We start from the raw sequence: 22,325 nt of genomic DNA, 5'->3' as shown, positions 1-22,325 counted from the left end.
CTTCTCCCTACCTAAATACTCTCCATAGTATAGTGTTTGATTGGCAATATGTTTGACAACATTTTCATTATAATTTAATAACATTTTCATATCATTAACTCCCTTCTTAGCAGATATATCCCTATGTCACCTTTGTAGTTATTAATTCTGATAGTTATGGCAAATAAGTTAATATACTTAACATTTATTAATTACCTACAATGTACCAGCTTTAATGCTAGGTGCTGGGAGACATACTGCTATAGCTAAAAATTTCCCCCCATTAGTTCCTATTTTACTTTTATGAGAAAGGTAGTACAAAGAAAACAGATATTAAAAAAAAAAAAATTAAACTATCTCAGTGTGTGGCTTCATCAACAACATGTACAATGTTATTGAAAATAACAATTTTATTGTATTTATTCTTCTCTGCTTACCAAGGCAGAAAAGGAACCTGCTACTCAGTGTGTGGTCTACAAATCAGCAACACTGGCATCATCCGGTTGCTAGTTAGGAATGCAGAACCCCTGATCCTACCCCAGACCTACTGAATCAAACATGCACTTTAATAAAATTCCCAGGAGACTGTATCATGTTAAAGTTTGAGAATGCCATAGAATGCTTTTCAACAAGTATTAAAAGCATTTTAGCACTTAACTCTACCATTAATTTTTAAAAGTAGTTAGCTAGAACATTCTAGTATTCCCTAAGCATCCAAATTAACCAAGGTTTACATTTCCAATTTTGTGCATACAGGCTTAGAATTGTTTTTTAATCACGTATAAATATATTGAGAAAAAAATGGAAATCTGGATAAATGTGTTTCTACGGTACAGCATTTTCCAAAGTTTGATCCATGAATCACTAATTCCATGAGATGTTAATATTAATCATGGGAGAGGAAATTTTTTGGTGGTCTTCAAATTTAGGAAATGGTGAATTAATCAAAGGTTTTTTTACTTCAGGATTTCTCAAAGCCTTTAATATGCCAGTGTTCATTACATACCTCACAGAGTGCTAGGGGTGTGTTTCTCAAATTTAACCAGAGAATTGTGGAACCAGTATTCTACAAAATACACTGGAAAATGTTGCTATAATATAGTGGCCAGGTCTATATGAAGACTTAACTTGAGAAGATGTTATCTTAGAAGATTCCTTCTATATACTTGTTCCTCATTCCCCAGTGCTAGAACCTACAACTTCGTATCAAGGAAATAATTAAGCTTAACTTATATTTCTATCAGTGAAATAATCACAAACATAAAAAACCCAAAAACACCCATTGCCATGGAGTCGATTTTGACTCATCACAAACATAGTCTTCCCTAAAATCCCAAAAATCTTTCCATAAATCTTCCCTAAAAGATCTTACATTCTAGGTAGGGAGAAATTTATAATAACAGACAATTTCAGTGCACTGTGATGGTGGCGGCGGTGGTGGTGGTGGTGGTGGTGATGATATGTAATATTAATAGCTAACGTTTACTGGAGTACATACGATTTTCCAGGCCCTGTGCAAATGGCGGTATAGGTATTAACTCATTTAATTTTCACAAAAGGGCTTTGAAGTAGGTACTACTATTATCCCCACTTGATATGAGGAAAGTGTAATGAAACAGATATGCTGAGTGTTTTAAGGAGAGTATAGGGAAGGTAGAAACTAAGGGAAGACTTACTCAAGGTGATACCTCAGATATTTCTTTGATAGCTGTTTTTATTTTTTCCTCTAAAAGTACTGAGACACAAAGTTTGTCCGGCTTTCTAATATTAGTGATTGCCTTTGCTGTCTTTAATGGAATCTAGAAAATGAAATGAATTTATATTCTTCCTCACAGCATCTGCTATAAACTTAATAGAATACTTACTTGGACATATTGGTTCATTCAGTAGATATTGGTGACATTATGCTTGAGACTCTATGTAGCTAGCTCCCTGACAAATAACTCAGGGACTTATTGGTCCCATTAATCCTCCAGGCTATTTTTTCCCTCCCATTCTCCTGATAAGCACTATTTTAGAATGCTAAGGTTCTTATGTGTATACTTTCAGTTAATGGTCATAAATTTATCAAATCTGAATAAGCAGGGCCCTAAACCAAGTCTACTAGATGTATTCCTGTGAGCAATTAAATCATCTCTGTTCTCACTTCCTCTTTATTTCAACCTTAACCAGAGTCTACTGTGAGACCCAGCCAATCAACTACGCATTTCCATAGCCAGGAAATCACTTCTGAAGATTCCAGAGATATTGTTTGTTTTTTTAAGACTAGTGGAGATCAGTGAAACTGAATTTATTTATACAACTTAAATAAATAAATAAATAAAAAGAGTGCATTTAAGGTCTATAAACACGAGGGAAAATGTGACCCTCTCCAGCTGAATCTGAGAATGAGAAGAGAAATGGAGGCTCAAACTGGTTGGTTGCTAAGACACAAAGGTAAAATGGAAAACAGAATTATCACTGTGTGCTGAGGTACTTTGAGAAATACTATTTCTCTGCTGTCAGAGAGCAGAGTCTCTCTTAGAGTAACTCACTTGAAACCACTAAAGTCACTATGTACTTATGTGGCTTTGGTCTCCTACAACCTAAGTAGATTTTTCTATGGCAGGCACACTAAAAATGTGAAAATAACCCTACAAGGCAGTAGTGTGCTGGTAAACTGGCTCTCTGAAAAGAAAAAAGCCCTGTGTGTAGCATTTGCCTATTTCTGTGGTTTAGATATTTCCACTATGGTCAATTTCAAGCTACCAGATCATTTTTCATCAGGAAGTCAGATAGTCTACACCAAAGGCAGAATGGTTTCTCTCCTTAGATAAAATCTTGCCTTCTACCTTCACAATCCCACTTGTCTGATCTCAAGCACTGCTCCTCCTCTCTAGTCGTTAATTGCCAAGCCTGGGTATTGATCAGAATCACTTGGGAGCACTTACTGAAAATATAGAATCTCAGAGGCCTGCCCCAGACTTACTGAATCAGAATCTTGAAGAGGGGATGAGGACAGGAAAAAAAAAGAAAGCATCATTGGTGATTCTGATCCAGCCTTTGGTCTCTGGCCAGTATTTGAGAACCACTGCATGTACCATTCCTGTATCTAGTGTGAGTTCTGTTCACTCTCATACTTAGATGAAATATTTTGTGTTAATAATCATCCATAACTTAATCTACCCACTAAATTAGCCATATCTCTAACAGAAAATTCTAAAGGATTACTAAAACTCTGGCTAGACATGTTTTTCCTGACACACTAATAGATATAAATGTTCATAAGCATTCTTGTCAGTTATCTTTTTCCACTCAAGAATGTCTAACATACAACCTCTCTGCTTTTCTCCAAGAAAATTCCTGCAGAAATTCTAAGATATCTGTTTTTCATGTAACAGTTTCAAAATGAATACCTGGTAATTCCATTTGGAGAATTCCCTTCTATTCAGAGTATATAGATTTATTTACCATAAATACCTTATACTTTAAAGTGAATTATTATAATAAGTCTAGGATTTATAATAAAAATTCACTGGCAGTTTACTTTTACTTCTATATTTACATATTTCAGAACATAACATTAAGCTGCTATAGGTATATTATTGTGTCCATATTTAAATAATCATTGAATCTAGTTCTTTATGAAGTCCTCCTTTTCTCGTCTCCTTTTAACACTAAAGGATATGTCAAATATTAGATGGATGGGGAATTGGTTGGGTATGTGATATTGATAGCTATTCCATGATACTTTTCTATAGAAAATTTCCCTTGCTTTAGTAGAAGACATGGTTTGAATCAGATGTTTAAAGAAGTGCTTTGTAGAAGAAAACTAGCTCTTTTTTTAGGAAATAGATAGCCACATCTCTATAGGCCAGTTAGTTCCTTTACAAGAAATGCATTGACTATCATGTCAAGGCACATATTTTTAACTATTGCATAGTTTCTCTCCATATTTAAAGAAAAATCAGCAAACGGAAAAGAGCAGAATTCATTCCCTATTAAAGAAAACAACCTCTTGAAAAACTGACATGCCCTTCCTTCCTCCCTGATGGGCCAAAATAAATGTAGCCAGTTGCCTTTTAGCAGAGAGTGAGTAAAAATAAACTCGGTCCTTCTGCCCTAAAACCCAAACCAACTGTTTACCAAGATACCTTACGGTTACTTGGTTACTGTTACCCTAATAGCCAACTATCCTTGTAACGAGAAGTTTCTATCATCCAAATCTATCTTTTTTTTCTTCTTGCTGGCTTAGATGACAACAGTTCAACTGATGGAAACGCAGGTCTCTGGGTGGCTGATTGTCTTGCTCTAGACTGTCATGATGCTCCAAGAAGAACCTCTGCGTTTCTCTGTTTACTTGTATCTATATTTAACAATTTTTTGTTCTACTTCTGGTATGGCTATTTGTTCTCTTTAAGTTGTCTTAGAAGTAAAGTTTTTAAATCAATCAAACCCAGAATACATTACCACAGTGACACAATTAGGAACCTATAAACACGTTCTATTATTCATTCCTGTGCCTCTGTTCCACTCTATCTCAGAAAAGGATAATTTCCCAAGGGTCACTGAGGTCTCTTCAGATAGTAGCATAGTGGGCTTTTCCTCTCAAATTGTAGTTTAAGCAAAGCCACATGACTTCATTTTATGTCATATAAACAACTTAAACATCTTTGTTTTATATTGAAGCAGCTGTGAATGATTCCAGCATAGAATCAATATGAAGTAACTGTTTTGGAAAAGCAGACTTTAAATAGAACTAGTGACTTGACAGTAGGGAAACTTTAATCTCAGTTTTGTTGTGTTTTTTAATCTAGGAAATAAACCAAAGGTTAAGAAGTGAAAGAGATAGAAAAAATAGATATATCATAATGTAATAATCATAGTAGGCCTATCCTAAAAAAAAAAGAGATTAAATAACACATATTAAAATCCACCCCCCAAAAAAGAGAAATTTTATAAATTGACAAATAATAAAAACCAGTCAGGTTTGGGAAGAGAAGTGGGAGAGGTCAATAAATTCTCTAAAATGTCTCCAAAATGATATGTGTAATTCACTAAATAAATAAATAATATGCCATTCTGCACTTGAAGAAGACAAGTATTAAATAATCAAACAAATCATTCTAAAATACTGAAAGCCTAGGAAAGTCCAGACAAAGTTATACGAGATATAAAGAAGACAACAAATAGCATTTGCTGAATGTCTGCTATGCATCAGACACTGAACTGCACAATTTACATACGTTATCTCACCTAATATCTTAATGGGACAGATGGTGTCTTTTCTGTTTTACAAATAAGGACCAACCAGGTACAGTAAAGTCGATTCTTACTCATGGAGATCCATGCGTGTCAGAGTAGAACTGTGCTCTACAGGGTTTTCAGTGGCTGATTTTTTTGGAAGTAGATCACCAAGCCTTTCTCCGAAGGCACCTCTGGGTGAATTCAAACCTCCAACTTATCAGTTAGCGGCTCAACATGTTAACTATTTGCACCACCCAGGAGATACACAAATAAGGACACTGAGGCTTAAGTTGATTATGTAATATGTCCAAGTTCACATGGCTGGTCAGTGGCAGGGCTGGGAGTTGAACCCAGGTTTATCTGAATCCAAAGACCTTGATCCAAAGACCTACAAAGATCCAAAGACCTCTACTCCACATTGTGACCCAGTTTATGAAAACAAAATGAATAAACAAAGGCAGAAATAATCAGGCATATATATTAGAACCAAAAATAATGTTTAAGGAACCTAGTTTAAAAAAAAAAACCAAACTATGGCATTTGGTTTTGGTTTTGAGTGAGGCCCTGCTTACTAATAAATAGCCATGTAAAGTTGGAGAGTGTTCAAGATAGCCCAACAAAAATGATTTTTAAAAGGGAGATACTAACGAATAAAGAAGATAAATATTCTCAGGTTAACGAGGAAACTTCTCAGAAAGACTACAGTAACTGTTTACAGATACTGAAAAAGTGTAAGCTGATATAGGGGAGTAGCAAAAAATAATTTACTTCCCTAGAACGAAGAGTCATAACTAGATATAATTGGATGAAAGTGAGGAAAAGGAATTTCAGATTGATAAATGTGGTTAAAAAATTTTGCTGCCAGTGAAAGGCATTTATGGGTGGGGAATGTTACTACAGAGTTAGAATAAAGAACTTTTATTATAAATAATAAAACTCAACTGTGTAAAGCACTAAATGTAGGAAAATCGTTTTGCATTCACATAGGGAATAGTCTTGCGCTGGGAAGATTCAGAATGATTCATTTTGTTTTCACCATTTTAGCTTTCTATGGATTTATTGGATTTTTTTGTTTGTTTCTAGTATCTTATAATGTTGTAATACTGTACTGCTAAGATACTAGAAATCTATAAAATAAGTACTGAGTCTTTTGGAAGGTTCATCAAAACATAAAATCATCTCATAATTTTCACTTAATGAGACAATTGGTTGAGTCCCTAACATGAGTCAGGCATGGTCCTAGATTTTAAAAAAAGATTTGGTTACTACCTTCTAGACCATGTCACAGTGTACTACAGAAACAGCAGTGAGGGTGAAAAATCATAAAGAGATTATATTGGAGGACAGAAGACCATTTAATCATTAAGAAATATTTATTAAGTGACTACAATTCATCCATTTTTAAAAGTTCAATATATATTTCTTCAGTACCTACTATTTGGCAGGCCTCTGCTAGTCAATGTATATACAACAAAGAGACAAGATCCCTACCTCCATGGAAACAGACAATAAATTTACCCAGGTAAATACGTAATTAAGAACTGCAACATGTGTTATGAAGAAAAAATAAAGGGTGCAGTGACAGACTGTAACAAGGACTAATTACATCAGTTCAAAAGAGAGATTTAAGAAACAGGAGAGATGTGCAATAGGGCTTGTTTCTCCATGGGAAAAAAGGAGTTGGAGATGACCCCAATCCCTGGCCAGGTACCTGAGTGCATTGGGAATACAAGTAACTGGGCAAGTGGTATTTCTTAAAAAAAAAAAAAAAGGATAATGGTGTATGATATAACCAAACCCTTTAAAGCAAATTAGAGTTACCAAAATTATTCAAAACAGTTTCCCATAATAAAATTCATCTGTACACTCAAAAGCACATCCTTCTGTTTTAACTGAAGTAGCAAACCAAGAATATAAAATTGGCTTTTTAACTACCTAGAAAACCAAACCCACTGTCTCAAGTCATTTCCAACTCATAGTGACCCTATTGCCGATCTCTTAACCACTCCATTACCAGGGCTCCTTTAACTACCTAAGATCTCTTAAAAATACCCGGGCACTGACTCAGTTACAACTAGTAAACAGAAAAGGAATGATACAGAAATCAAATTGAGGGTCAGAGCAGTGGTAACATAATAAAGCATTAAAAATAAAGGGTATGACTTTTGTATTTATTTGCATTATGCATTTAAGAGTTTATAGAAGACAGAAAGGAAATACGCTTAAGTATCTTACATTTATTTTTTTAAAAAATTAGAGAGGCAGGAATGACTAAATTTAATGGATAAATGGATCTCCTTTTGTGGAGGATGTACAATAACTCTTTCCAGAGACACTGCACTTTAGTAAATGAAAGGTAAATCTTAATTTAGATTATTTTCTCATTTATTCTGGCATTTTATATTTCAATTAACACACACTTTGAATATTGTGGAACTAGCTATCTTTGAACACAATGTATATAAACATTTAAAGGATAATGGAAAATTGTTCCCTAGGATAGTAAGGGGGTAAACCATAATGCTTTTCACAAAGTAAAGTTCATTTACAATTTTTTCCTTATTTTTTATAGCTACTATTCATCTAATATCAAAAATAGTTGATAGCAGAAGGAAGGGAGAAAACAATACCAAAAAAGCCAGAAGACTTTGTTGTATCTAATGTTTGGCTTCACATTTAATATATTATTAACAGTTCATACCATCACCTTTTTGCTTAGAGCTGTATCTCAAAGTCATCTCCCTTAACTCCCATCCCCTCTAAGAACCTCAGCAGGCAGCTAGGCAGCTTTTGAAATGACTTTGCTATTAAAAATTCCCCATCACCCATTAGGAATTCTGTAGGGCCTTGGCCTTTTCAGGAGAAAATAATGTTAGGAGCCTGGGAGGCACTGCTGAAGGAGTGGTGACTGGTCAGTGGTGGAAGGGCTGGACAAGCAGGTTCTTTCCCAGTGGAGGCCTTGAACTTTGAGTTCCTTTTTAGAAAAGCTAAATCAGGAGCAAATACTTCAGGGTATTTTGCACCCAGCATAACATTTACTAACAAAATAGCAAAAGCTAGAGCCATCAGGTAATACTGAAGAATCCTGGCAATTTTAAAGGGGTAAGAGCCTGAGCTCAACTGGTTGTTTTTACAGTAAGGTTGATATCATGGGTCACACTCTGGAGAGTGAAAGACATGCAAATATACTTCTACAGTTCCAGTGAAGGTGAGAATAAAGATGAAAGGTAGCAATGGTTTCCTTTGACTCCACCATCAAAAGCTTTAGCAACCCCATCAGAATAAAGGGAGCCATAACTCTTCCATTATGTTTCTGGCCATTTTGTACTCATATTTACATATTTATTATGTCCATGTAGCTTGACAACTGTGACTTTTATCCTACAATACCTTGCTGGCTACCCCCCAATAAGCAGCAAGACCATAGATCACACCCTACTTTTGTTCAACATTCTCATCCACAAAGTGAGAATAGTAACAGATAATTCTTTTTATCCAAGGAAAGGAACTTTTAACAGGAAAGGAATCTAATTCCATAGGAGGACTTAAGAGTAGTCAAGAAAGCCCCTGTGTGCTCCTATGTTGCCACCAAATTCTTCCCAGGTGCAAAGCAAGGGATTTCAGTCTATTTTGAAAGCCAGTTAGATGATTGTTGCTGTTGTTAGGTGCTGTCTAGTTGGTTCCGACTCATAGCGATCCTGTGTACAACAGACTGAAACACTGCCTGGTCCTGCACCATCCTCACAATCGTTGTTATGCTTGAGCCCATTGTTGCAGCCACTGTGTCAGTCCATCTTCTTGAAGGTCTTCCTGTTTTTCACTGACCCTCTACTTTACCAAGCATGATGTCCTTCTCCAGGGACTGATCCCTCCTGATAACATGTCCAAAGTACATGAGACAAAGTCTCACCATCTTTGCTTCTAATGAGCATTTTGGCTGTACTTCCTCCAAGACAGATTTGTTCGTTCTTCTGGCAGTGCATTGTATATTCAATAGTTAGATTAATGATATTTATTCAATATTTCAATATTAATGATATATAGTTAGATTATTAATTGTCTTTAAAGAAAACAATGTGTACCTTCAATGAGGCATTTATTACTCTTTCCTCTGTGCTCCCATGCACTATGGACTACCTCTGCTATAACACTAATAGTGTCCTGTACTTACTTATTTGCACATCTCTCTTCTCCTACTCAAGAAATGTGACTCTTTGTCTTCATCTTTGTATCTTCAGCCCCCAGCATAGTTCCTGTCAACACTAAAGTTCAAAAACTCTTTGGTGAAGGTATGAATGAATGAATGATGGGCATTTTTAAACTAATAGGTTTCAGTCAGATAATAATAGTTATTCTTTGAGCATCTGGTGACACTAAATTCCTGTATTGTTGCTAAATACTGTGCATATACTATCTCATTTAATCCTCACACAAATAACCCTAGGCACAGGTATTATTATTCCCATTTCATTAATGAGAAAATTGAGTTTGAGAAGGTTAATTTTGCAAAGAAAGTCTTAACAAAGAATAAGTCTCATAATTAGAATTTGAACTCATCTTGATTCCTAAGCTTGTTTTCTGTCTTCCTAATAGATCTTATAGACAGTTTCCAAACAGCTGAATTTTTGTCAGCCTTTGTGGTTGAAACAAATACTAGTTTCAGAGCCTTATGAATACACAAGGTTATTTGAAAATGTGTTGAGCCATTGTTTCATTAACAGTTATGTCTCCTGGTTAGAAAAGCCTCCAGAGCAGCCTCATATCCTGTTTTCTGTAAATGCTCTATAGAGGGACAGTGCTTCACCTAATAGATGCATTGCTTCAAACATTATCTGTAAGGAAAATTTGTATAACATTTAGCAATTATCTAAATTTATTATTTGAAGGGGACCTGTTGTGAAATATGTGAAGTGCCCACTTCCCCTGTCTCAACTCTTTTGAAAGTTTTGGATTATTTCTTCAGGTTTTATAGCTGGACACACCAGTACAGGATGTCCTATTCAAAATAAGTCATTTGCCTTTTTAAAGAACTCTTGTGAAAATAATTGTGAATTAAAATGATATTTTCAGTAATTTTTTATTTTGCCAATATGGCAGCTTAGGGCAATGGGGTGGGAGGGGAGGGGAGGATGATTACTCCTCTAAGAATGATTTGCATCTAGATAGACTACACAGCTTTCTTATAAATGTATCTGGCTGTCTCACTCAAAGCGCCATTTTGGCTTTTAAGAACAGTTCACACAGGTGTATACTCCAAAAAGTATAATGAAAGGAATAATTAAGTCTAGAATGTTAGCACATTATGACAGTTCAATATTCACTATTATGGTTTATGTCGAAGAAGAAGAAAGAAAAAGCTGAAGTCAAGGATATATATCATTCTAATTGGTTTGTGACTTTGACATTCATCTGTGGAAAAGTAAGTGCTTGGATTACATTCTAGGATCAACAATCTGTTAGATATATATGTTGGGGAATCAGAACCTGAATCAGAACTTAATAAGATCCCCCTTTTTCCCCAAGCAAGAAGAAAATATATTTGCATTTTAGAAGAAACTAAGAAACTTAGATTATGTGTGTCAGATATTCACTGCTTTACAAACTTCAGAAGATAGGTATGCAAGGCAAGTCTTGGTGTGCAGTCTGAAAAAGTATTCCATAATAAGTGTCAGGGCTTTCTGCCTGGAGCTAGTTCTGCATAGTTTCCAAATGGTATTTTTATCTTGTAATTATGCAAAAAGTCACAGTGACAGAGATCCACTAGTACATGTGATAGAATCACATTCTTTTCTGGTCATTCCTGAAATGTGTGTAGGTTTTTAAATATATGGTAGTACAAAAAGGTCAAATCCTAGAAATGCCTGAATTTTCTGTTGGAGGAAAAGATAGTGGTGGTGGTAGAATGCTATATATTACAATAGATGGAGGTCCTATAACACCTTCCCTCATCAATCTCACCTATGTGTTGCCAAGAACTAAGCTGACCAAATGGCTTAACTGAGTGATCCAGTTAACTGTTGATTAGCCATTTCAAAATGATGAAATTTTCATACTGAAGTACATGGTTTCACCTAAGGTCATTTTCCAAATAATTTAGAACACTGCATTTTGATATAGTCACATTATATAATCCCTTCAAATTCTTAATTTAAAACAAGTAACAAATCAGTAGTGTTTTGATACATTAATAGAAAATAACTAAATGTCCTCATAATGAAATCCAACCAAATAAAAAAAAAATTAGGGGATTTAATTTAGAAACAGCAATTACTATAACTGTATGAATTTAAATAAAGCCATTCTCCTAAGGAACTCTATGTTTTAGAAGTACAATCTTTACTTTTCTCCTCGCATTAGGTGAGATTTTTTTTTATCTTGGCATAATTATTTTTCTAAACTATGGCTCTCTTCAAGAGCCAAGATTATTTTATTCAAATTACATCCCTAGCAACTTTCTCAGTAGTTAGTACATAGTAAGGGCTCGTTAAATCCTTGTTGAGTAAGTGAACGCTACCTTAAAAAACACATACATCAACCTTTAAAGCAATGTCTCTTATGGTTTTTTCCTCCACTGCCTTTTGTAAATAACTTTTTCATCACTACCTGTTAATTCAATTCAACAGTTATTTTCTGAAGAGCGGTTATCCACCACTTGATAATTGCTTACTAACTGACAGGTACATACAGTATTGCTCAGTCCACCCTCAACATACCCTGGTGAAAAAGAAATATGGGGCTCAGAAAGATAAAGAAATTTAGCTAGAAGTTGAACTCAAGTCTGCCTCCAAAGACTGTGCTCTTATTGGGCTAAGCACCACTGCAGGGGATAGGTGAGTAAGACCTATGCTCACCTTGAGGAAATTTACAGACTGGTTAGATAAAGAGAGAAAGTAAAACATCCACTGGTCTGTAATGCAAAATAGAATGTGATCAGAACTATAAGAAATGTTATTTTTAAAGCACTAGAGGTTTTCAAAAAAGGATAAATCATATCCAACTGTGCTGAGATAAGGAATGACTTCTAAAAGAACATAAGGTCAGTCTGACCTTTAGATGGGCAACTGCAGTAGCTGCCCTGGGCCTCACATTTACTGAGGTGTTGGAGGGGGTAGTAGAGGGAAGGGTGCTCCACCTCACTCTCTTTCCTGAATATCATGAAACTTCAATTTCAAAAGTTCTGTCTTTGACAAGAGAAATGTCAACAGAGCTCCTATCTTAAGCACTTCCACCACCCCAGTGACTGAATTGCCCTATGCCCCTCTAGGAATAACCCTTAGGGATGATATTTGATACAGATCTTAAAGGAAGGATAGAATTTTAAAAAACAGATATGAGAGGAAGGATTTTCCTGTTGAACCTAATAAAGGCACAGAAACAAGAAAGATCAGGGTATGTCTAGAATTTATCCCATTTAATTAGAATATGGGCTATATGTAAGAGGGTAATGAGAGGTAAGACTGGAAAAGTAAGCTAGGGTCACAGTATGAAGGGCCTTAAACTGACTGTGTTTTGTAAACTACAAATGCTTCATAAGCATTAGAATTATTACTACCAACACTTGTTGTTTGAGTGAGTGAGTGAATAAATGAATGATACGAGATTCTTCCCAAGAAGATAATCCATACCTTTTGCAGAAAAAAGTAACATTCCATGCTCTATTGCGTGGTTCTGAAACAAGGAAAGCATTAAAAGAGGAGAGAAGAGCTTGTGCAGACCATCTAAGGAATTTTTGCAAACTTTATGCATTCATGCTAGTTTGAAAACCACTGCTCTAATAATTATACGTTTAAAAAAAAAGAAGAAAGAGAAATCTAATAAGAGTAGTATACTACTCATGCCTGTACTTCTTCGGCTCCTTTTCTCACCAAAATCACCAATGACCTCCTGATTGACATGTTAATGACCTACTTTCAATTTTATGTGACTTGAGATTCTACATTACTTGACACCTTTAACCACTTAAAACTTTGTCATCCTATAGTTTCCATGACATCACTCTCTTGGTTCTTTTCCTCCCTCTTTTCCTGGTCCTTATCAATGTGCTCCACAATTCTCCTCCTCTGTCTGTACTATATGGATGGTCTCCAGTCTTCCATCCTTGGTCTTCTTCTCACTCTATATACCATTATCCCTGGGAAATCTCGTCTAGCCCTGCTAGTTTCAATTATCATAAGCTAACAACTTTCAGAACTATATTTGTTGCTCCAACTTTTTTCCTAGTCTTCAGATTATTACTTCCAGTTGCCTACTATATTATTAGTGTGTCCTTCATACATTTCAAATTAACATGTCTAAACCTAAACTCATTCGCTTCTCCCTCACTTTCCTGCTTCCTCCCACAACATGGATCTTTCTACCCGAAACTACTCTAGTCCAGTATTATGAATCTTTGTAAATGATGTCACTAGTGATTTGGGTTCGTAAACTAGAAACCTTAAAATTATCTTCAGTTTCGATTTCTGTCGCCTCAACAACTTCCTCTTCCTTATCCATAGGGCCTCCAAATCCTATCAGTTCTATCTTTAAAAAAAAAAAAAAAAAAATGTTTTCACATCCAACTTTTCCTCCTCATTCTCACATATATTGCCTTATTCCAGTTTCTCGTTATCTCTCATTTTTTTGGTTTCCCTGCCACCGGTCTCTCCCCACTTTAGTCTATTCCACACAATGCCACCAAAGTATCTGTCAAAATAAATTATGACCATGTCATGGTTCTGCTTTAAAACTTCTTATGGTTCTTTATGCCCACAGGATAAAATTCAACTTCTTGGTTAGGCACTTCCACAATCTGGCCGTAAAGTAACTCTACAGCATTTTCTTCTGCCTCATGTCCTTCAACTGCATTCCACTAGATCTATACTCCAGATACACTAAACTTTTCACATTCCCCAAATAGGCCATGCCCTTTCATATATGATTCCCACAGCCTGGAATGTCTTTCACCTACTATGTACTAGCCACTTCTGGAGCCTAGAAAACAAAGATAAGAAGATAAAGATTCTTCTGTCAATGAAATCAGAGTCTAGTAGTAGGGGAGACAAGCATATAAACAAATACTAATGATGTACTGTGGTACACCAAAATAAAAATATATACAAAGAACAGAGGTAGCACAGAGAAGAGAATGGTTAACTGCCTGAAGGTGGTGGGATGAGAAAGCATGTCAGCGTCCAGATGGACAAGGTGGGAAAAGAAAATCCAGGCATGGCAAAGCACACTGAAGCATGAACTAGTTTGACATGTTCAGGAAGCTGAGAGAGTTTTGCAGAAACATAAAGTGCAATGGAGAGAGTATCTGTAGACCAGGCTGGAAAAAGCAACTAATAAGCTGCATTCTTCTCCTTTCCAACTTGCAAACTCCTACTCATCTTTTAGGATTGGGCTCAAATGTCTAAACGACCCATCCTCTATGAACCATATCTTATTCCCTAAGCCTATGTTGGTTTTGCCTCTCGGCTCCTATAGCACTTCATATATACTTCTATTATAGTACTTAACACAGTGTATGAAAAATTTTTGTTTACCTCTCCACAAGTTAATGAGTTTGTTTAAGGCTGATACCGTTTCTTATATAAGCATAGTCCTGACACTTCTACAATAATTGTTTGTTGAATTAATTAGTTAATAATAATAATGTGCACTAAGTACTTCACATACATGATCTCTTTACTCCTGAGAAGAACTGTATGAGGGTAGATATTATTCTTATTTCCATTTTACAGACAAGAAAACTGAGATAATGACAAAATAAGTATCTTGCTCAAAATCATGCAGTTAGTCAGTAGTTGAGATTTGTACTTAAGTGGTTTTAATGACAAAGAAAATAATAAAACAAGTTTCCAAGGGGAGAAAGAAAGGATTGATTGGGATCTAGAATATTAGTTGAGAAGACTTGGCAGGAATATAGTTGGCCTGTTAGGTGTCAGGCAGTGTGCTATGTGCAGCGATGGATTGCCCAAAGATGTGGTGAAACTCATGTGAAATTCTGCACTACAGATTAGTAAGTAAACACAAGTAAACCCATGCATACCTTGCTTAATGTAGGCCCGTGTGTACCTTGCTTACTGGTTAATCCACCCCTGGCTATGTGCCTTGCTGATGTAATTTCATGTAAAATAATTTCATCCTCACTAATTCCTCATGAGATGTAGATATCCCACTAAAGAAATCGAGGTTCAGGAAAGTTAAATATCTTGCCCAAGATCACAGAGGTAGTGAGAGGCAACTCCAGAAATGACGATTGCTCCCAGTATTTCTCGCTTGATTCTCTGAGAAAGGAGTGGAAAGATGGCAATAAAGAGATTCTGAAATGTAGAAAAGGTTATCCAGAAGAGGTTACATCAGATAGTCTGAATATTATCAATGAGCTAGAATCTTCAGACCAAGTGGGTTGGGTGAATTGAAAAGCCTGGGGAAGGTCTGGGACAGCCACTGTGATAAGTATTATTAAAAAAAAAAGCCAGGTAAAATTGAATAAATAAGGTTAATGAGCATCAGGTAGGAGACCAACTGAGGCTAGGGTACATGAATTTGTGCACCCAATAAGCACTTTTTTTTTCTTTTCTTTTTTTTTTTTTTTTACTTTGTTCAGCTGTCTTTGCTATTCCAGGAGCAAAGAAAATGTTAGGAATTGTCAGACTGTGAACAGTACAATCATGGTAGGCAATTGTGGGAGCAGGAAAAAGGCTGAAGGGAAGAATTCTTGATTAACAGCAAGGACTTGCAGAAATGGCTGATTATAGATTCTAGTCTGAAGTGCTAGGTTTAACTCTACCCATATTAAAGCCAACTTTCCTCCTATACCAATCCTGAACCCTGTCATCTACATGGGGCTGTAGAAAAACAACCAACCATTGTATCTGGTCTCACTATAAATTCATGACCACTAACCTCTCAAATGTGGCTTTCATGCTCCCTGGCAATTATACTTCATTTCCTAAATCTCTTATTCACTCTCCCACTCTCCTAGACAACTCTTTCATACTGTCTCCTCTCTCCTCAACTTCCAACATCTCTCTCCCATCCTTCCTCTTACCTGATGACCTTACTTCCTATTTCATCCAGAAAATACATGCAGTCGGAAGAAAAATCCCACTGGCTCCCACCACTGCATCTATCCACTTGTTTACATTTATGTCCATATGCTCTGCTTTCCATCTGGTAACTATGAATTGATCACGCTCCTACCTAAGGCCAGCATCTCCTCTTTTACACCAGATTCCATCCCTTCTTTCCTACTAAAGTATACTCAAGTATACACCTCCCACAATTCTACCATCTCTCTTCTAGTTACTGATTTTTTCCTTTCTACTGAATCATTCCCATCAACATCAAACATGCTGTAATTTCCCCCATCTTAAAACAAACCAAACAAAACCCCACATGATCACTTGAGTTCACATACCCATCCAGTTTCAGCTCCCACATTTCTGTGCCTTTATAGAAGAGCTCCTCAAAAGAGCTGTCTGTACTTGTGCTTCAATTCCTGTCCTCCCATTCACTCCTGAGTGTTCTTTAATTAGGTTCCACACACACTATTACGTGAAACTGTTCTTATCAAGGACACCAATGGCCTCATGTTGTTAAATGCAATAATCCGTTCCCATTCTTCATCTTCCTTGACCTATCAGTATTTGACACATCGCCCTCCTCCTTGAAACCTTCTTTGCTTGGCTTCCAGAACACCACACTCTCGTGATTTTTTCCTTCCTCACTGACTCCTTTTCTGTCTTCTTTGCTGGTTTATCATCATTACCCCAACCAAAAAGCATTAACAGTTAATCTTTGATTCATAGCTAATGCCTTTAATTTTAGAATAAATTATTTGGTTCTTTTTTACACACTTTCATTTTCACATAAAAGACATGCTTTTATGACTATATGTTGCTTATGTGTGGTTTAATTAGTTTTCATTCTCTGAGTGTGGTGTGGGGAAACCATTTTGGGATTTTTGGGCCAAATGGCCACAGAGATAACTTAGAGTCACTCATTGATCCTTGTGTGTCTTCTTGGTTGTAGTGTGTTCCTGCCATCCAGTTGGATCAGCTGTCCTTCCTTTCAGCTCAGTGACCTTCTGTGACCCCAGCAATGGTGACTGCCCTTGCAAGCCTGGGGTGGCAGGGCCACATTGTGAAAGGTGCATGGTGGGATACTGGGGCTTTGGAGACTATGGCTGCAGACCTTGTGACTGTGCTGGGAGCTGTGACCCTCTCACAGGAGATTGCATCAGCAGGTAAATGTTCATAGCTCTTGCTCTCATCTATGTGTCTTTCAGATTCTTTTGAAAATCTGATAGCTATTCGGGGAATCTTGCATAATGTTAGTGGAGCAAAGGTTTACTTGCACACTTTTTAAAGAATTTTTATCAAGTTGTAGAGTCAAGTAATTTGTTTTGGCAAAATTATAGAGATGGGCTAGTCCATTTTTTGCAAAACAAATTATTATTCTCAACAGTTGACCCTTATATCAGAGAGAAAACACTATTTCTGAAAAGTGAAAGAATAGGAACTGATAAGGTTTAAATCTTTATAAACATACTTTATTCAAATTCTAAGAAATTCCCTAATAAGTGCTTTATTATTTTCTATTTTATTAGCAGCACAGACATAGACTGGTATCATGAAGTTCCTGACTTCCATTCTGTGCTCAATAATAGTGAACCAACCTGGGAGTGGGAGGATGAGCAAGGATTTTCTGCACTTCGACATTCAGGTGAGACAGCAGATATAACCAGGTATCATATTTCCAGGTCTGGTTATGAGTAAAGGAGCCCTTGTGGTGCAGCTGTTATGTTTTCTACTGTGAACCAAAAGGTCAACGATTCGAGCCCATCAGCCACTCCATGGGAGAAAGATATGGCAATCTGCTTCCATAAAGATTACAGCCTTAGAAACTCTATAGGGCAGTTCTACTCTGTCCTATAAGATTACTATGAGTTGGAATTGATTCTACGGCACGGGGTTTTGGTTGGAGTTTTGAGTAACAGTGATTTGTGCATGACATACCAGGAAACAGCTTTTGGATCCCATGACTGGGAACTCTTTAGTTCTGAGGTTTAGTGAAGTCGTGACCTCGTAAATTTGCAACTATGAAATATAGACCTTTTTATTAGAGTAACTTATGTAGTTATTATAGAAAATTTGGTAAATGCAAAACATCACAGTAAAAAGAAATAAGACACCCAAAATCTCACTGCACCCCTGTTAGTACTTTAGTGTGTTTTTTCCCTCTCTTTAACCATACTGCTTTACACAGTTGAGAGCTAGCCAAATATATCGCGTTTGAAAATGTACAGATCAGCTATAACTTAAATATGTACAAAGCAAAAGCTAGGTGTTAACTCCTTATATTTATCGTTTTTTTACAACTATAAAACAAAAATAATTTTATGTTTTTTAGTGTAATTTTAGTTTTTACTAAATATAAGCCAAATAATAAAATTCAAATTAACATTAATTAAATATGGAAATGAATTTTGGGCTTTTGTGTGAATTTTAGAATAAATTTATAAAGTCCCACAAAAATCTCAGTGGAGATGTTGATTGTAACTACACTGACTTTATAAATTTTTTTTTTAAATGATAGTTTTATAATGTTGAGTAATCCCAGACATGAACATGGTATATCCTTCCACTTATTACAGTCTTTTTTAAGGTCTTTCAATAATATTTTGTCATTTTTCTCCAAAAAGGTCTTGTATGTCTTTTATTACATTTACTTCTAGATATCTTATAGATTTTGTTGCCATTGAGAAGGGTTTTTTTAATGTGACTTTTTAAAATGATTATTAATGATATACAGGAGTACTGTTGACTTTTGTATTTTGATCTTGTGTCTGGCAACTTTGCTGTACTTGCTTATTAATTATATTAGTTTATCAATTCCTTTGAATTCTTCTATGTAGACCATCCTATTATTGGTAAATAAGGACAGTTTTGTCTCTTTTTACTTCTTATACCTCATACTTTTCCTTGCCTTATTACATTGGATAGGGTCTCCAGTAAGACATTGTTCCCAAATTTAATAGGAATATTTTGGAAAATTTCACCATTAACTATGATATTTGATGTTGATTTTTGATAGGTAGCTTTCATCAAGTAAAAGTCCTTTTCTTCTGTTCCTAATTTTGTTATTAATGAGTTTTGTATTTTACCGAAGGCTTTCTCTGCATCTATTGAGAAAATCATGTTTTTTTAATGTGATGTATGACATTAAGATTTTCTGATATTGAGTTATTCTTTTAGTTCTGGAATGAGACATATTGGTCAGGACGTATTTTTATTCATACACTGCTGAATTTGATCTGCTAGAGTTTTTGAGTTTTTATTTCTTTGTTTGCTTAGGATTTTTGTATCTATGTTTATACTTAGATAGGTCTATAATATATTGTACTGCTTATGCCTGAGTGAGTTAGATGTTCCCCTTCACTGTGTTTTTTTCCCTATTCTCTGTAGTTATTTATATAAAAATGGAGTCATCTGCTACTTGAATATTTAGTAGAACTTATCTATAAAACTATCTAGGCATGGTGTCTTTGAGTAAGAGGAAGCTTTAATTACTGATTCAATATCTCTAATGATTATCAATTTAAGTGCTTTATTCTTGAGTCAATGTTGGTAATTAAATACTTGTAGAAAATTACCCATTTCATTTAATTTTTAAAAATCTTGCTGATGTAAAGTTATACATAGTATTCACTTATAATTTATTAAATATCTGTTCAATCTGTAGTTAGGGCTCTTCTTTGTCCTTAACATTATTTGTTCTTCTTTTCTTTTTGCTTTAATCTTGCTGGTTTTAATTAGCGTCTTTGATTTAGTTTGATTCAATCTATTATTTCCTCACTTTTTTTCATTGATTTCTGATTTTGTCTTGAATATTTCCTTTCTTATATTGTATCTAAGTTCACTCTTTTATTTTTTTTCCTAGCTTTGTGAGTACAATGATCAACTCATTTATTTTTAGTCTTTCTTATTTTTAACAAGTACATTTAAAGTTATAAATTTCCCCCTAAGAACTCTTTAGCTGCATCCTACTGACTTTTGTATATGGTATTTTTATTATCACTCATTTCCAAATCTTTTGTAATTTCCATTAAGAATTCCTTTTTAACTCAAGAATACATATTTAATTGTCTAGGATACATATTTAGTTTTCCAAACTAGAGATTTTTAAACCATCTTTTTATTGATGATCTCTAATGTAATTTCATTGTACTATATTACACTTATTCATTTGTTATATCTATATCTATTATATTAATACATTATATCCTTTGAAAACAAGGAGAGCAACTTGGTTCAGTTTCTAGGCCCACTTACAGGACCATTTACATAATGTGCAGATCCCAGTGCAAGATGAAAATGCAGAGCCCCTTGTTCAAAAATGATTAGGAATTTCAAGACAAGGACAGCAGAGCATTAAACAAAAACCAATGTCCTTCTGAGCCAGGGGCCCTGTGCAACTATACAGGCATCATACCCATGAAGCTGGCCCTACTCACTTACCTAGGCCTGCAGTTTGCTAAATAGCACACACCCAGACCATGGTCAACAATCTTTAGAATTTTTTTTTCCCCAGCCTCCTTCCATTAGTGAGGAGAGCCTTACCCTAATCTCTACCTTCAGAAAAATGAACCTGACTCCAGTTCCTTTTAAGTCCCCTTTACTTCTTTTTTTTTTTTTTAATGGTGTAAGTGAAAGTTTACGATTCAAGTTAGTCTCTCATACAAAAATTTATACATACATTGTTATGTGACCCTAGTTGATCTCCCTATACTGTGACAGCACACTCCTCCTTTCCACCCCGTATTTCCCGTGTCCATTCAACCAGCTCCTGTCCCTCTCTGCCTTCTCATCTCACCTCCAGACAGAAGCTGCCCATTTAGTCTCACTCTCTTCACAAGTATCATTTTACGTTCCACAGTCCAGTCTAATCTTTGTCTGAAGAGTTGGCCTCCAGAATGGTTTTAGTTTTGGGCTAACAGAGAGTCCGGGGGTCATGTCTTCCAGGGTCCCCCTGGTCTCAGTCAAACCATTAAGTCTGGTCTCTTTACTAGAATTTGAGTTCTGCACCCAACTTTTCTCCTGGTCTGTCAGGGACTGTCTGTTGTATTCCCTATCAGGACGGTCATTGGTGGTAGCTGGGCACCGTCTAGTTCTTCTGGTCTCAGGCTGATGGATTCTCTGGTTTATGTGGCCCTTTCTGACTCTTGAGCTAATATTTTCCTTCTGTCTTTAGTGTTCTTCATTCTCCTTTGCTCCAGGTGAGTTGGGACCAATTGATGCATCTTAGATGACCACTCGTTACCTTTTAAGACCCCAGACACCACTCACCAAAGTGGGATGCAGAACATTTTTTTAATAAACTTTGTTATGCCAGTTGACCTAGATGTTCCCTGAAACCATAGTCCCCCGACCCCCACCCCTGCTACTCTGTCCCTCAAAGTGTTTGATTGTATTCAGGAAACTTCTTAGCTTTTGGTTTAGTCCAGTTGTGCTGACTTCACCTGTAGTGTGTGTTGTCCTTCCCTTCACCTAAGATAATTCTTGTCTACTATCTAGTTAGTGAATACCCCTCTCCCTCCTTTCCCACCCTTGTTATCATCAAAGAATATTTTCTTCTGTGTTTAAACTTTTTCTTGAGTTCTTATAATAGTGGTCTTATGCAATATTTGTCCTTTTGCGACTGACTAAATTCAGTCAGCATAATGCCTACCAGATTCCTCCATGTTATAAGATGTTTCACGAATTCGTCTTTGTTCTTTATTATTGTGTAGTATTCTATTTTGTGAATATACCATAATTTGTTTATCCATTCATCCACTGATGGGCACCTAGGTTGTTTCCATCTTTTTTGCTATCGTAAACAGTGCTGCAGTGAACATGGGTGTGCATATCTCTATTCATGTGACGGCTCTTATTTCTCTAGGATATATTCCAAAGAGTGTATGGTACTTCTATTTCTAGCTTTTTAAGGAAGCGCCAAATCGATTTCCAAAGTGGTTGTACCATTTTACATTCCCACCAATAGTCTATAAGTGTTCCAGTCTCTCCACAGCCTCTCCAACATTTATTATTTTGTGTTTTTTGGATTAATGCTAGCCTTGTTGGGGTGAGATG

The 22,325-nt window shown here is 35.9% G+C and overlaps 1 protein-coding gene across 4 annotated transcripts in view; it reads left to right on the top strand.

Moving 5' to 3' along the window:
- Positions 1-22,325, top strand: part of NTN4 (netrin 4) — a 132,534-nt gene that overhangs the window by 91,259 nt on the left and 18,950 nt on the right. For 3 of the 4 annotated variants that reach the window (XM_004381237.2, XM_004381236.2, XM_023735729.1), the window contains exons 6-7: positions 17,224-17,437; positions 17,801-17,916. In XM_004381237.2, coding sequence (XP_004381294.1) covers positions 17,224-17,437; positions 17,801-17,916 — 330 coding nt within the window. The remainder of the gene's footprint in view (positions 1-17,223; positions 17,438-17,800; positions 17,917-22,325) is intronic. The other variant, XM_023735728.1, reaches the window with a different exon arrangement.

This window comes from Trichechus manatus, unplaced genomic scaffold (genome assembly GCF_000243295.1).
Source record: "Trichechus manatus latirostris isolate Lorelei unplaced genomic scaffold, TriManLat1.0 scaffold00081, whole genome shotgun sequence".
Classification (NCBI taxonomy): Eukaryota; Metazoa; Chordata; class Mammalia; order Sirenia; family Trichechidae; genus Trichechus; species Trichechus manatus.
Note: the sequence above shows the minus strand (reverse complement) of the source record. Positions and strands in the feature narration are given on the sequence as shown.